At 45.9% G+C, this 13,594-nt stretch overlaps 2 protein-coding genes across 2 annotated transcripts in view; one reads left to right on the plus strand and one right to left on the minus strand.

The window, feature by feature from the left end:
* Positions 1–8,975, minus strand: part of TTLL5 (tubulin tyrosine ligase like 5) — a 142,605-nt gene extending 133,630 nt beyond the window's left edge. Inside the window, exons 1-6 of the mRNA XM_059819381.1 lie at positions 8,884–8,975; positions 6,199–6,308; positions 4,269–4,351; positions 3,319–3,425; positions 2,622–2,752; positions 2,002–2,084 (exon numbers count right to left, since the gene is read on the minus strand). Coding sequence (XP_059675364.1) covers positions 2,002–2,084; positions 2,622–2,752; positions 3,319–3,425; positions 4,269–4,351; positions 6,199–6,308; positions 8,884–8,975 — 606 coding nt within the window. The remainder of the gene's footprint in view (positions 1–2,001; positions 2,085–2,621; positions 2,753–3,318; positions 3,426–4,268; positions 4,352–6,198; positions 6,309–8,883) is intronic.
* Positions 8,976–10,065: 1,090 nt separating this feature from the next.
* On the plus strand, positions 10,066–12,644 carry ERG28 (ergosterol biosynthesis 28 homolog). Its single transcript, XM_059819824.1, has 4 exons — positions 10,066–10,284; positions 10,486–10,576; positions 11,821–11,939; positions 12,124–12,644. Exons 1-4 carry the CDS (start codon positions 10,152–10,154, stop codon positions 12,201–12,203), a joined length of 423 nt encoding a protein of 140 aa, XP_059675807.1. The 5' UTR covers positions 10,066–10,151; the 3' UTR covers positions 12,204–12,644.
* Positions 12,645–13,594: the final 950 nt, after the last annotated feature.

A 13,594-nucleotide genomic window follows, 5' to 3' on the forward strand; every position in this document is an offset into this window, starting at 1 on the left:
AGGATGCTTAAGGAATAAGAAGATGACTAGATCAAACCCAGCATTTTTTCCAGCCTTTCCCACTTAAAGCCACTCTGTACCAACAACTATGTCTGGGGAGGGAAGAAACAAAAACAAAATGAAAAAACACCACTGTCAGTCACAACATACTTAAGGTAATTAGATCCTAAACAGAAGCCTGGGAATGATTACATTGCCAAAAAAATTGCCCATTGAATCTTCCAGTTAAGTGCTCCTTGGAGTAGAATACAGATTTAACAGCCACATGGCAATGATGTAAAATAGGCAGGGAAAAAAACACATCTAAGAAGTGACTGTCATTCTGTTTGCTTCTCAAGTGTTTAACCAAACACATAGAGGAGGGGTTTAGAAGACACTGGAAGGAGTATGTAACTACAGTTGATGAGGAAGTCACAAGTGAAGAAAATGACTCCTCAACCTGTGCTCTTTATAGCTAGATCCTGGGCTGGTATCCAACCTTTTTGCCTACATGAGTAAATACCTTCTACTGAGGTTCAGTTCACAGCAGGGGCTACTGTACCAGGAGGATGCTACCCTTGTAGCTCAGAACAGAAAGCTCTATCTATGACAAATATACATCACAAAGCCATGGGATCTGTTGAAAAAGCTTTTACTTTTTGCTGTATGCAAGCCTCTTTCTTGTAACCAGTTTTAACTACTCATACAAACAGTTTCTTGCAAAACATTTTCTTGCCTTCAGTTTGCAAAACAGCCAAGAGAATCCCATCATCCTGCCTTTATTCAATTTTGCATGTATTCACAGCCACATCACCAGTATCGTGAGCAGGAAGCCTAGGCATATAGAGTGCACATATATAACATGAGGGAACAAGCTTAACTTCCCTCAGCACATCACACAAAACTGACAGCCTGTTTTATTATGGATCAGAGAAATTCAAAGGTTTGTTGTTTCGTTGGGGTTTTTTTGTTGTTGTTTTTAAACACTTTTGTTATGAGATTCTAGAATGCACTCCCTTAATGGCATCACACTGAAGGAAACTGAAGTCTTTGGGCCAAACTAGCTGAAGTGTTTCTGGAACAGATAAACACAAAGGGAGATTGGTCCCAGAAGGGTCTTTTCCCCAGTTCATGGCCAACTGCCATACAAGCCTAAGCTCGTTCCTCTCTTTCAAGCAAAGAAAAAGCTGAGTGCAGCTCTGGAAATACTTACCTCATACACTTGGCAAATTGCTTCCTTATTTTATGGGAAATGATCCAAGCAGAGAACAGATGAGGCAGCATGACCCCTTCAGTGCAGGGGAGGCTAAAGGGGTTTGAGTGAGTGAAAACAGAATGACTCACCAGTCAGTTTTGCTGCTGAGAATATTTATTGGAATCCCCTCGTGTGTTTGGCTCCTGCCCAGATGTATTTGTTACCTATGATAACCTACCTCCCTGCAAAGCCCAAAAAGGGCAAAAGACCAGCACTTTGAATTCAAAGAACCATCCCCATCACACCTCAGTACAGGCACACTGGCATGTAGATAACACCGCTCTAAGACCGATACACATCCTACTGTATCATATAAGGTTTCATTTTAACTGGTCTTTTCCAGGGGGAAAAGTCCCCAGAGACAAAGGGACTGTTCGAGGACTGTTTAGGTCACACAAGGAAACAACTAAGGGGAGTTCTGGGAACCTTCCCAAGGCCAGTCTACTGTCAGCCGCAAGGAGAGCATGAAGCAGCACAGCTTCCCAAACTGTCTTAGGGAGCATGAATTTGCTCCTAATAAGCTAAGACTTGAAAGTAGGTTGCAAGATAAGCATGGCATACAAAGAAATGCCTAACCTTTTGGTTAGGCAGCATAGGCCCGAGCAGGCTTTGCCAGCTGCTCAGGACTGTTGAACTGCTCACCAGTGTATGGCTGAAATCAGAGCAGCGCCAGTGTCTGGTTAGATGTTTCCATGGGCCTTGCCTGGAAACTGGCATAGTTTTGCAGACAGTGTTACTGAAGCGCAGTCCTTTTGCTGAACACTTACATTGTTTATCAGGTAGACACCTCGACCCCTGGAAGAGGCCACAGGCTTCACTATCCATGGGCCTCTGTCCTTAGAATAGGTATCTGGTTAAAAGAAAACAGCACAAGTCTGAAACATCTTCCATTTAGCTTATTTAGAAAGGAGCAAGAATCAAGAATGTTGCCTACAGTAAAAGCTTTAGAGAACTCCATGAGGAGATCAAAGTCTACGTTTTTGATGTCCTATTTTACACCTTGGGACTCACTGCATTTATTATGGCCCCTCCCGCTGCTCCAATTCATTCCTCTACCCTATGCCTCCTTTTGGCACTTTTCAGTACTCCCAGATATTACTCAGGGATATTGTGAAGTTGATCATCAACAACACTGTGCACAAAAAAAGCTCAATTCTGGAGCCTTAAGCCCACATCAGCTTCTTGAGGACTCTACAAAGGCATAGAGTAAACAGCAGAGTAGAAATTACATAAAGAAATCTTGTGGGCCTTTTCCACTGTCTTTCCAGCTTCCTCTAATTTTGTTGCCTTAACCACTGGCACGATCAACAGGGATATTAAAAGTAATTCCCATCCCCCCACCCACTTATTTTGATTTAGGTCTTGGCATCATCAGCCATTCACTTACTGCAGAAGTCCTGGTACTCTGTCGGGAGGATAAAGGTCTGAGGTAAGATATGGAATGTCTTGAATCCATGGGCCAGCTGCATACGACTGACGTTCTTGTATAATCTGTCCTTTCGTGTCAGTTCATATGATCTGAAGTCCCAAAACAAGAGACTGTATCTATTTTTTCCCCATATAAAAAACACCCACATTACAGCAACCCTTCATCCTAGTTACTAAAACATCTCTAGCCCTGTCAGATGTCTAAACCCTAACCTGCAACTACTCTTCAGTTTTACTCTCTCTGTCCTATGGCTGTATTAATATCCATCCTCATTTGTAGCACCTCTTACAGTTCCCAAGACAGACTGAAGCACAGCAAACTGTTGTAATGGTGGTTGTAAACTTTAGCAGATGACATATGACTATCTCTGTAACTAAGAACCCAAAGCCCCAAATACTTTACTTATACCACCAAATAAAGAAAAAATATTTTTTTTTTTAAATCCAGTATTTGCGCTACAGACAAACACTTCAACTCACATACTATCTCCCCAAAACCCCAAAGACCATTTAGAATGAAGACAGCATGTGGCACAGGCCCAGTGCATTGGGACTTTAGAGTACCATGTATATTCTATTTTTTCAGAGCTATTTATGTTCAGATTTTTGCAAACCATCACAAAGATATTCAGCTAAACATGATATCAAGGCCTTACCTAGGGAAATGATTGACTTTCTGAATATCTGTAAGGGAACGCAGCAAGTAGGGCTTCAAGTGTGACCCTGTCCACATGAGATTATAATCGCTGCTATTAGGGTGCACCTAAAAAGCAACATAAGAACACCACACACAAAAACATAGAACTAATGAAAAGCACCATCACTAGTGCTACAGACTGTGACCTTATGTCTATGAGACCAAAGCAATTCTAGTTTAAGACAATCTCCTCTACCCATCTCTAATGTTAGGGCAACTCTAGCCAGACTCCTGTCCTAAGCTACTGTACAGTGGTGCTGGGAAATAACCAGGTCATATTTTTCTAAACAGATTTGTGGGTTTGTTCTTTTCACAGACTGTTTAAACCCAATTTGTAAAGTGGTTTAGATTTCTCCAGGAAACCTGTGAGACCAATTCCTTAACTTGGTGTTATTAAGAAGAAAATCCACCATACACACACATCTCTCAAACTGTCATTAACTGCATATAGGATGCTCTTTAGAGCAAGACAGGTGCTAGAAGAGAAACACTGCAAGCTCACAGAAGCATTGATGTAAAGGCTGAGAGAGTAAATCCTTCCAATCTTCCCAAGGGTGTGAGATGATGCTTTAAAAGAAAGAAGAAAAAAAACACACATGACCCAACTTCAGCATCCCTTTTTCCCTAATTTTGCAGGCTTAAGGCTAAAGGGTACTCCTTTAAGAGAATAAAATCATGATATATTTCCTGTCTGACTGGCAAAGTATGTAAAAAAAACCTCAAGGGCGTTCACAGCAATTTCCTGGTTCTAAACCTGCGGAGTAAAGAAAAAAAAAAAAAAAACACACCACACACAAACCAAAAACAAACCACAAAACAACACACAAAAAACCCCAAAAACATAATCATCATCATCATCACCACCTCCCAGTCCAGCACATAATCAGATGTGAAGTTCATTGCACTCACCTCATGGAATCCATGGGCAGTCAGAATGCTTCGAACCAGACGGCTGTCTGTTCGCACAATCTTATAGGACAAGTGGTAGCGCTCTGTTAAGATGGCAAGAGACACGATATTAGACTCTGTACAGTACAGTTGCACTTTTTAAAGGTGAGTAGAAATTTCAACATTACAGTTTCTTAGCATAGGTGGGAAAGGTCCATCTCTTGGGGCATTAACTCTAACGATGGCACTGAACCGACTTACATCAATCCTTCGGTATAATATTGCTGCATTACTGAACCGTATCATATCAAAATAAAACACAGGACATCCCAACAAATGCCCAGATTATTTTTTTTTTTTTAAACAGCTCTTTATAGACTGCTTTATAACACTCCAAACATGATTTCAGCTCTTTCTTCTCTATTCAAGACTGGTATTCCTAGCTGAAAGTAATCATGTCATATGCCCCTCATTGACATGGCTAGTTTATATGATCACTTTTTAGATCTTGAAAACCCAAAATAAAGCACTGAACTTTTGTTCACATCTCATTCACCTGTACTGATCTTTAAATAAATAACTGCAAAAAATAGTAGGAAATAAAGTAAATAGGGTAAGGAAAGTAAAAGAGAAAATCACTATCCAAATAAAAAGTCATAAAAAAAGCAGTAAGCAGCACTGGAGGTATAAGATAAATAGAAAGCAAGCAGCAAGACTAGAGGCCAGTTGTCATACAAAAGGATATAGCAATCCATAAAAGAGTTCAAAGAAAGCAGAGGCAGAGATTGCAACGCTAGAATACAGAATGACTTGGAAAAGGCACTTTACAAATTGGTTCAAACTGAGAACAGAAAGATGAAGATCAGATTAAACTTCAGGAAATGTGTTTTACCAATAAAACTAAGTCTAAAGAAAAGAGTAAGAAGTATCATAATCTGGGACTGGACAAATCTCAAGGAAATTTAACAAGTTGCACTCTTCAGCAGTAGAACTTGTTAAACCACAAAAAGCCTCTACCTCCTGAGAAAAAGCAGAAGAGACACCACACTCCAGTTAGGACACAAGTTACAATTACCATCAGCTTCTGCCACCATTCAAGTATTTTTTTAACTCACATGAAAAGGATCAGGAGTTTCCACACACAAATCACCTTCTCCACCCCTTACCCCAATAAGCCAGAAGCATTTCTGCTTGGATAGGATATTAGAAATAAGGGCACCAATTACCTAAGAAAGGGAGAAGCAAGAGAAGAAAGAAGTTTCAGCATCTTCACAAAAAGAAGCTGAGTAGATTTTAGCTTTTCTCCAACTCAGCACATCTAGAATGAGCTCCCAGCTGTACACACCTGCAAGTACCCCTCTTGCAATCCAGAGTGGCTGTTTATAACAACTCTGCCTCTTATTTAGAGGCTCTCCTTTATTTGACACTAGACAGGTTTGATCTCACAACTCAAGTGCTGCAAGAGCACCAATCATTTTGCTTATGGCCTTACTCACAGTTGTGATGCTGTAGATGCAGATATTTATTACTACAGCTTACTACTGTTCTTACCACTGTGGGGCTGGCTGCTTTATTTCCCAGTGAAACCCTCTCAAAACTCACTGCAATGATTGATTTTTTAAGTTATTAGCTACAGAGTAGTGAATTTATATTCTGGTCATAAGTTCTAGCATGGCCTCCAAATGCAATTTGGAAGCAGACAGTTCCAACTCAAAACACATCAGGACCCAATGGAGGGACAAATATAGACACTTGTCACAACCCAAAGACGTGATAAACATTCACCAACTGATCACGCCTTTCTGAACACCTCACTGCTCAGAGACAAGAGAGGATTGTAATTTCCTTCCTAACCATGTCCTCTTCCCCACCACAAAGATAACAGAACAGCCAGGTAAGAGACTTCTACCTCATGCCTTCATGCCAAAAGCTGGCACATGGGTGCACCCACCTCCAATTAGTCGGAGGTAGCTGTCGTTGGTCAGAATGGCTTCAGCATGAAACACCAAGACAGGGATCCGCCTGCAGCCACCACCAGTCCACTTGATACACGGATGATCCCTGAAATAGCAAGATAGTCAGTATAAGCAACTGCTGAGCCTCGTACACACAGGAGTTACTTAAATGAGGACACAGCAATTCTCCATACTTGTCCACGCTTGCCCACCTGGCCTGTGGACAGGACACAGGTGAACACGCTGCAGGAAAATAATGGAAGATTGGCAAGGAGGATTGTAAACACACTCAAGTGACTTGCGGCTGGGATGTAGAAAAATACATGTATCATTTTAATTGTTGTCTATCCTTGTGTGTTTGACAAGTAGAACATCTGTGTTCAAATAACACAGGCCTGTGATAAACTTAGAGGCACCCTACTGAACATGCTCGAGATTCCTGCCCGGCTGTGGGAAAGATCAAAGCACAGTGGTAAACTACGCCTGCGCGAATCCCTGAAAAACGGGCAAACAGCTGGTTCGGTGATCCTCTAGCAAGGACCGAGCTCCACGGTGCCTGCGTCCCTGCTTGTGTGCCTCTGCCCAGATGCTGCTTCAGGGATCCCCCGCTTGGTGAGGTAACGAGAATAAAAATTTACTCTTTGCATTTCAGCCGTGGCCAGGTTGTTCCTGTGCCCTGCCTGTGCTGACTCACACACACACGCTAGGCACCCTTGGTACTCAACTATAAAGGGAATCTTCCAGATCATCCTCTTTTTGGGTTGGTCTTGCCAGTCTAAGTCAGAGTTCTGTTTAATTTGTGTTTATTTTCTGAGTATAATTTGGGAGAAACCCCATGAGTTTTCACAGCTACAGTTCTCTGGATTTACAGCCTGAAAACAGGATCTATAATGCAGGATAAACCATAATTACTGGTATCCACACAACCAGACCTTAAACTGGAGACTGGAACCTGCATTGTAAGAACTGCAAATCAGTGCATGCTGCCTGGTTGTAAACCTGGACTCTGAAGTGCACAAAAAGGCGCTCATGCAGAGTTTGAGAGACTAGAACAGGCTTGGCTCAACACAACAGATAAACTTGTGTGTTGCTCTTTTTTAACTTCTGCCAGATGCAGTGAAATGCAAGCCCAGAATTCAACAACAATGCCCCCAGCCAGCCACTCAAGCTACAGGTTCTGAGATACAGTGATCAGTTCTGTCCAAAACAACAAGACTACATTGGTAACTATCATTTCCTCAGGGGAATTAAGGACAAGAAAAAAATAAATTAAGATGTTCTATAAAATCCTAAGATCACAGAAAGAAAACCTGTCAACCTCCCTAAGCAAATAAAACTCAGACTGCTTATTACTCACTGAGCAAGGAAATGGAACCATGAAAAAGTTAACAGAAAACAGAGACTGAGGGGTTGAAGAGAGACATCTCTATCTACACAGACAAGAAGAAATATAAAGACTAGCAGAGATACACAGAAGCATTTGTCTATCGGATGTGCAAGATCATTGTCCGCCAAAGGTTTGGAGAAACTAAAGAAGACAAAACACTTCCTACACTTAGAACACAGGAACAGAGATAAAAGGGCAACTTTCTGATGCTAGGACAAGTAAGTACTTTTAAGTGTAACCTTGGTCCTCTTAATCAAGTTATTACCATTATCACCCAGACAAATTAACTTCACAGCACTCCCATCTGCTTCCACCAACTCTAAAGAAAAAAAAAATTAATAAAAATCAACTACTGGGGTGTAATAAACTGTTCAGACTCGAAAGGACCGGAGAAGCTTCCAGAATTTACACTACAGGCCAGAGCCTTATATAAGTGGGAAATGAGCTGAGGCAACAGGAGGGGAGTTTATGTAAAGCTTGTCCTGAGGATTTGCAGTAAGGCTCAATCCTCCAGGTGACAGTCATTCATTCCTAGCATGACCCTTGGTCACTTGATGCAGACACACTGTTACAATTACATTCTAGGTGAAGGCAGTTCTGGATCTTTCCATCCATGACAGTCTGGCAAGTCTGAGCCAACTACTTGGTATGAAGCAACATTCTTCTAAATGTCTTAAGTCACTGCAGTTTGCAACTAGGCACTCAGTCACAATATGCACCCAAAAGAAAACAAATAGGACATATTAAAGTAGGTCCAGCTGAAACAGAAAAGGTATTCCACTCTGGGAAAGAATAAGGGAATGACTCCTTCACAAGCAAAGATAAAAGAAGTTACTAAACAAAGATGGAACAAACATACACTAGTAAGTAATAAGAACTTTAGGAGTTCAGTTCTCACAAGAGAGTTTTTTAAAAAGGACATAAAACATTCTGCAGCAAAGTAAAGACTAGAACAAAACAAAAAACTAAACAAACAAAAAGAAAGGACATTAATTTTCTTCATTTTCTTAAACATCATCAAGAAAGGTCCCAGCTTAGGAACATGACAGGAAGAGATCAATGAATCTACAGACTTTAGAGTAGCCAAGGAAGAGCTGCACTCCAACCCTGAATATGGTGGTCTTTTAGGGTACAAATGTAGCTAGCCTGCCCATAAGCTTGAGGCCCAAACCAACCATCTTCCACTTTATAGGCAGGAAGAGGGTAAGGAATGCAGCTGTCTTTTCACATTAGTACAAATCCTGCAGGAAGCACAGGGAGACAGAAACAGTTAAGAGGTTTTTTTCCTACTTACTCCAGCCCATCTACACCATCTTCTTCCTCCTCCTCCTCCTCCTCTGAGGATGAGCCAGTTTCCTCCAGATCTCGCGCCATCCCAACTAGCATTTCCTCTGGGAGCTTTCATACAGCCCAGTCTCAGTAGCCTCTGAGACTCCTTCCTGCAGATTCAAGGGAACTTGCAAGAGCAGTTACCTGCAAGGTAAGGATTAAAAGCATGAACGCATAGCTGAGCAGGACAGCAAGAGAAATGAGGTAACTTAACTCCCACCTGCTGTCAGTACGTATTTCTCACAAGACTACCAAACAAGCTTGTTACAGGCTGTAAATCACTTCCTAGCCAGGGGAGGGTAGGAAGAAGCATCACCTTTCAGCAGATTATTCACCACCTGCGCGCGAGAGCCATTCAGACGCTTACCGCTGAAGCGCGTCCCTGCCCTGCCTCCGGCCGCAGAACCACACCAGGCTGGCCAGGCCCAGCCCAGCGGGAAACGCCTGCTTCTCCTCGGCGCCGAGACTCCCCCACCGCTCAGGGTCAGCCGGACACCGTAACGCCTCCCCCGTCCCAGGAACAGCCCTCCCGCCCGGCCGCGCCCGGAGGGGCGGCTGAGGCCCGGCCGACCCCGCGGCAGCCGGGCCCGGCGGCCTGCGGCGGCTCCAGGAGAAGCAGGAGCGGCGGGGAGCGCCCGAGGGGACGCGACTCCCGCCCCGTGGCCGCCAGCCAACTGCCCCTGAGGCAGCAGCTGCCTCAGCCCCCTGCTCCCCATACCTGCTCCCGCATCGCCCCGGCCAGCAGGGTGAGTGGGCGGGCGGGCGGACACGGTGGCCCAGCAGCCGCAGCCCCTCCCGCCGCTTCCCCGTTACTACAACAACTGGCGGGCAATGGCCCCGCCCCGTCCCCACTGCGCAGGCCCCCGCCTCCCGCCCCAGTGCGCAGATGCAACAGTCCGACGGCGCGCCCGGCCTTTTCTCCGCCCACCGCCGCCGCTTGCACCTCCTCCTGCATGGCGGGAGGGGCCAAGGAGGGGCGGGACCGCCTCCCGGGCAGCAAGGGATTCGATTGGCGGAGGAGGCCCTCACATCAGCGTGGTGCGTGGATGGAGCGCCGCGTCCGCGGCCAATCGGAGTGCTAGGCGGCGGCAGCGTGCGCTAGGGGAGCGGGAGAGGACTGGGCCGGGTCGGGCGCGGGAGGGTCTCTGGTGAGAGAGCGCGGCCGGTAACGGGCGACGCCGGACAGTGACCGCGGCCCGATCCTTGTGGGCAGGTTTCGTGCCGGCCGGGAGGATGAGCCGGTTCCTGAACGTTCTGCGCAGCTGGCTGGTGATGGTGTCGGTCATCGCCGCCGGGAACACCTTGCAGAGCTTCCGCGACCACAGCTTCCTCTCAGACAAGCTGTACACCGCCAGCCCCGGCCTCGGTAAGGGCCGCGCCGGCCGCCCCGGGGCCTGGAGGTCGCCTTCCAGCCTTGGGCCTTGGGCCCTCCTCGGGGCCCCGCCTCAGCGGCTGCTCTCGGCCCCGGGAGCCGCCAGCTGCCGCGGCGTGCGCCTCCCCGGCGGGGATGGGGCTGGCACGCGGGGCTGTGCGTGGTCTCAATGTGCTTTCCCCCTTCTTTGCGCAGTGAACGGGCTCCAGGCTCGGACCTTTGGCGTCTGGACCTTGCTGTCATCAGTGATCCGCTGTCTCTGCGCCATCGACATCCGCAATAGGACGTATGTAAAGGAGCACCGGAAAAATCCTTCTGTTTGCTTGCTAGTCACAGCCTGAGCAGCTAGCTTAGAGGGCAGTGCGGAGGAGGTGGGGAATCAAAAGCTGTTCCTGAACTTTCTGTAGGGTTGAAAGTGTTCCCCGGAAAAAGCTTAAATAGCAGTGTGGGTTTTGTGTGTTAACTGCTACTCCCTTCTGCCTCTGTGGGGAGAGCCTGCGCGTTTGAGTTCTGTTTCTCAGCTCAGGCAGAAATTGGTAGATCTGAGAACTTCTTATGTCACAAATTTCCAGCTTGGAAAGCATCTTCTGATGGCGTTGCTGCTCTGTTGACATTAAGTAATTACTAATGCTGTGGTCTGACTGATGCTCAGTACTTTTCCTATGACAGCTCAGCTAAAGACTGTGGCAGATTGAGAGGCCCCTTGCAGTGGTCTTAACCCGCTGCCTTCTCACATACACTCTTACCTGGGGCTGAGGAGAAGGCCTGAGGTGCAGCCTGATGCTGTGGTGGGAGGCAGGCCATTTCTCCCTGGGGTAACAGAAGTATTTCTGAGAGGGCTTTCCAAGCGAGCTTACTCTGGGTCTGTGCTAGACAAAGCCTGTGTTGGAGGTTGCTAGAACTCACTCTTTTGTCACCACCTCCCCCAGTCCCGCAGCAGAAGTCACTGTTCCCCTGGCAGTTTGTCCTTGGATTGCCTAGGCTTGTCTGTGATAGGGAGGTGCAGGGACTCAATTATCTGTTTTTAGGGGTTGGTGGCAATGCCAATTACCATGAAGCCAGTTGTTTCTTAGAAGGATTTTTTTATCTTGCGTCTCTTGGACCTGCTCCCTTTCCACAGCTATGGCCCCTAGAGGGTAGCAGAGCACAGGTGGGAAGATGAGTTGGGTGATGCAGCCTGGAGTCAGCCAAGTCCTGTCACCCTAGTTCTCGGCTCATCCAGTTCCCACCAACTTTTTGTGTGTACACATGCTTCCCACTTCACCAGTGCCCTACCCTTGCTCTCGCTTCTTCACCTGCCTTCAGGCCAGATAATGTCTGTGACTTTCAATGCACCCTTGAGCAAGCTGCTCCTCTCAGCTGTTGCCCAGGGAACTTTTGCATCTCACTAGGCAAGGGACCAAGTGCCCTCTGTACTGCCACAGTGAGGACAGACAGAGCAGCATGCAGGTTTACCTCTTTTCCACTCAGCCATGCTTGTGCCCATACTATGGGCTATATGATAACCTGCCTTTTTCTGCTCTCCAACAGCCTCTATTACATCACGCTCTTCACCTTCTTTTTGGCCCTCATTCACTTCCTCTCCGAGGTCTTCATTTACCACACTGCAGCCTTGACAATTGGAGTTATGGCACCCCTCATGGTAGCAAGTAAGTAGAGCTCTGCATCCTCCCCCCACAAACTCTCCTTGGAGCTGTGATACCCCCCACCTCCCCTCCCGCAAAAAAAACTCTCCATGGGGCTGAGCTAAGGGCAGGGAGGGGATGGTGGGAGGGAATGTCTCATCTCCTGTCCAGCATTTTCTACACAACTCATCCTGCATCTCTATCACAGGTTTCTCTATCTTGGGGATGTTGATTGGGCTGCAGTACCTGGAGGTAGAAGCACTGTCACAAAACAAGAAGAAAAACTGAAGCTGAGGGCCCTGTGTATGTCAGCATTGTTTCCTATCTTCACTGCCAAACTTCCACTAAAGCTCAGCTGAACTTCTCCAGGACACCAATCCCATTGGTGGATCAATGTTGGACTCTGTCAATCATTCTTCATTACCAAGTGTTTTTTCTTGTCTGAGCAACATTTCAACTGACTGATGTCAAAGACCAAGTCCTAGAGGAGTTGGTGTCAAAGCTCGCGGGGGACAATTGGTGACTGCCTCCCCAGGGGATAGCAGGCAATGTCTCAGGCATGCCCAGTGCGCTAAGGACTTCTCTCCCAGTGTACCTGTGAGGAGGAGGTGTAGAGCTACCCAGGATCCACTGAACACTTCAGACTAGAGAGAGAAAATGTGTGCTGCCCCTGGCACTGCTGTGTAAACTGTATGTGTGTGTTCCTCAGGGGCCATTTCTAATAAATGACAGAAAACTGCAGGGCGCTATGTCTGTTTGTCTGCTACACAGCAGTGGGTACAGGATGTACAACCTCAGAGCAAACAGCAGTTTCTACTCTGTGTTGCAGGATAAATCATCTCTCTTTACAGCAAACCCACCTTCCCCTGACTTCTTCCCACAAAGTTCCAGGTGTGACTGCTCACATCACACACACACATGAAGAGTTCTTGCAGCCCTCACTTCTGCAGTATACCAGTGACAGCAAACTGCGTGCATCTATGTGCAAGGACTGAGCTACTTTTGCAGTGAGCTGTACCTACAAAACATGGAGAAAACTAGAACAGGTTGCTTAGATCTAGATGAAATAAGCAGATGGGCAGTGCACAGAAGGTAGGAAGAAACCAGCAGGATCTCCTATCTGGGAAGATGGTACATGTGCAAAAGAAAGAGAGAAAAAACACAGAAGGGAGGAAAGGAGCACAACAGTAGCCCTGGGCAGAAATATGATTTTTCCATTCTGGAAAACATTTCAGGCTATTAAAAGAGCCAGACGTAGACTGTTTCAACCATTTAATATGAATGTGTCAGGTTTCATTGTATATTTCATATTTTTTATTTTATATAAAGACTTCTATTGAAAAGCTATTTTAGACCCCCATCCTCAATCCCAAAATTTTTAATGTGTCAAAAGACTCTGTAATTTCACCCCAAAAATGGTTTGTCAAAAATGGTATATCACAGAGGACTATTTTTATCCATTCCACCTGGTTGTGTTTTTTGGTCACACCCCCCCCCCCCAAATGGTATATACATAACTGCATGATTTAAGGAGTATAAGGACACTTGATGTATCCACCAGTGAAGGGATACTGGAAAAGAAGGAGAAGGGATATAAGGATCTACATTTGTGTTTAGAAGATGAAGAGCAGCACACACAGGGGCAGTGTCTATGAGACACAAATGCTGGTAAGAGGGCT

Source organism: Gavia stellata, chromosome 7, assembly GCF_030936135.1.
Source record: "Gavia stellata isolate bGavSte3 chromosome 7, bGavSte3.hap2, whole genome shotgun sequence".
NCBI lineage: Eukaryota > Metazoa > Chordata > Aves > Gaviiformes > Gaviidae > Gavia > Gavia stellata.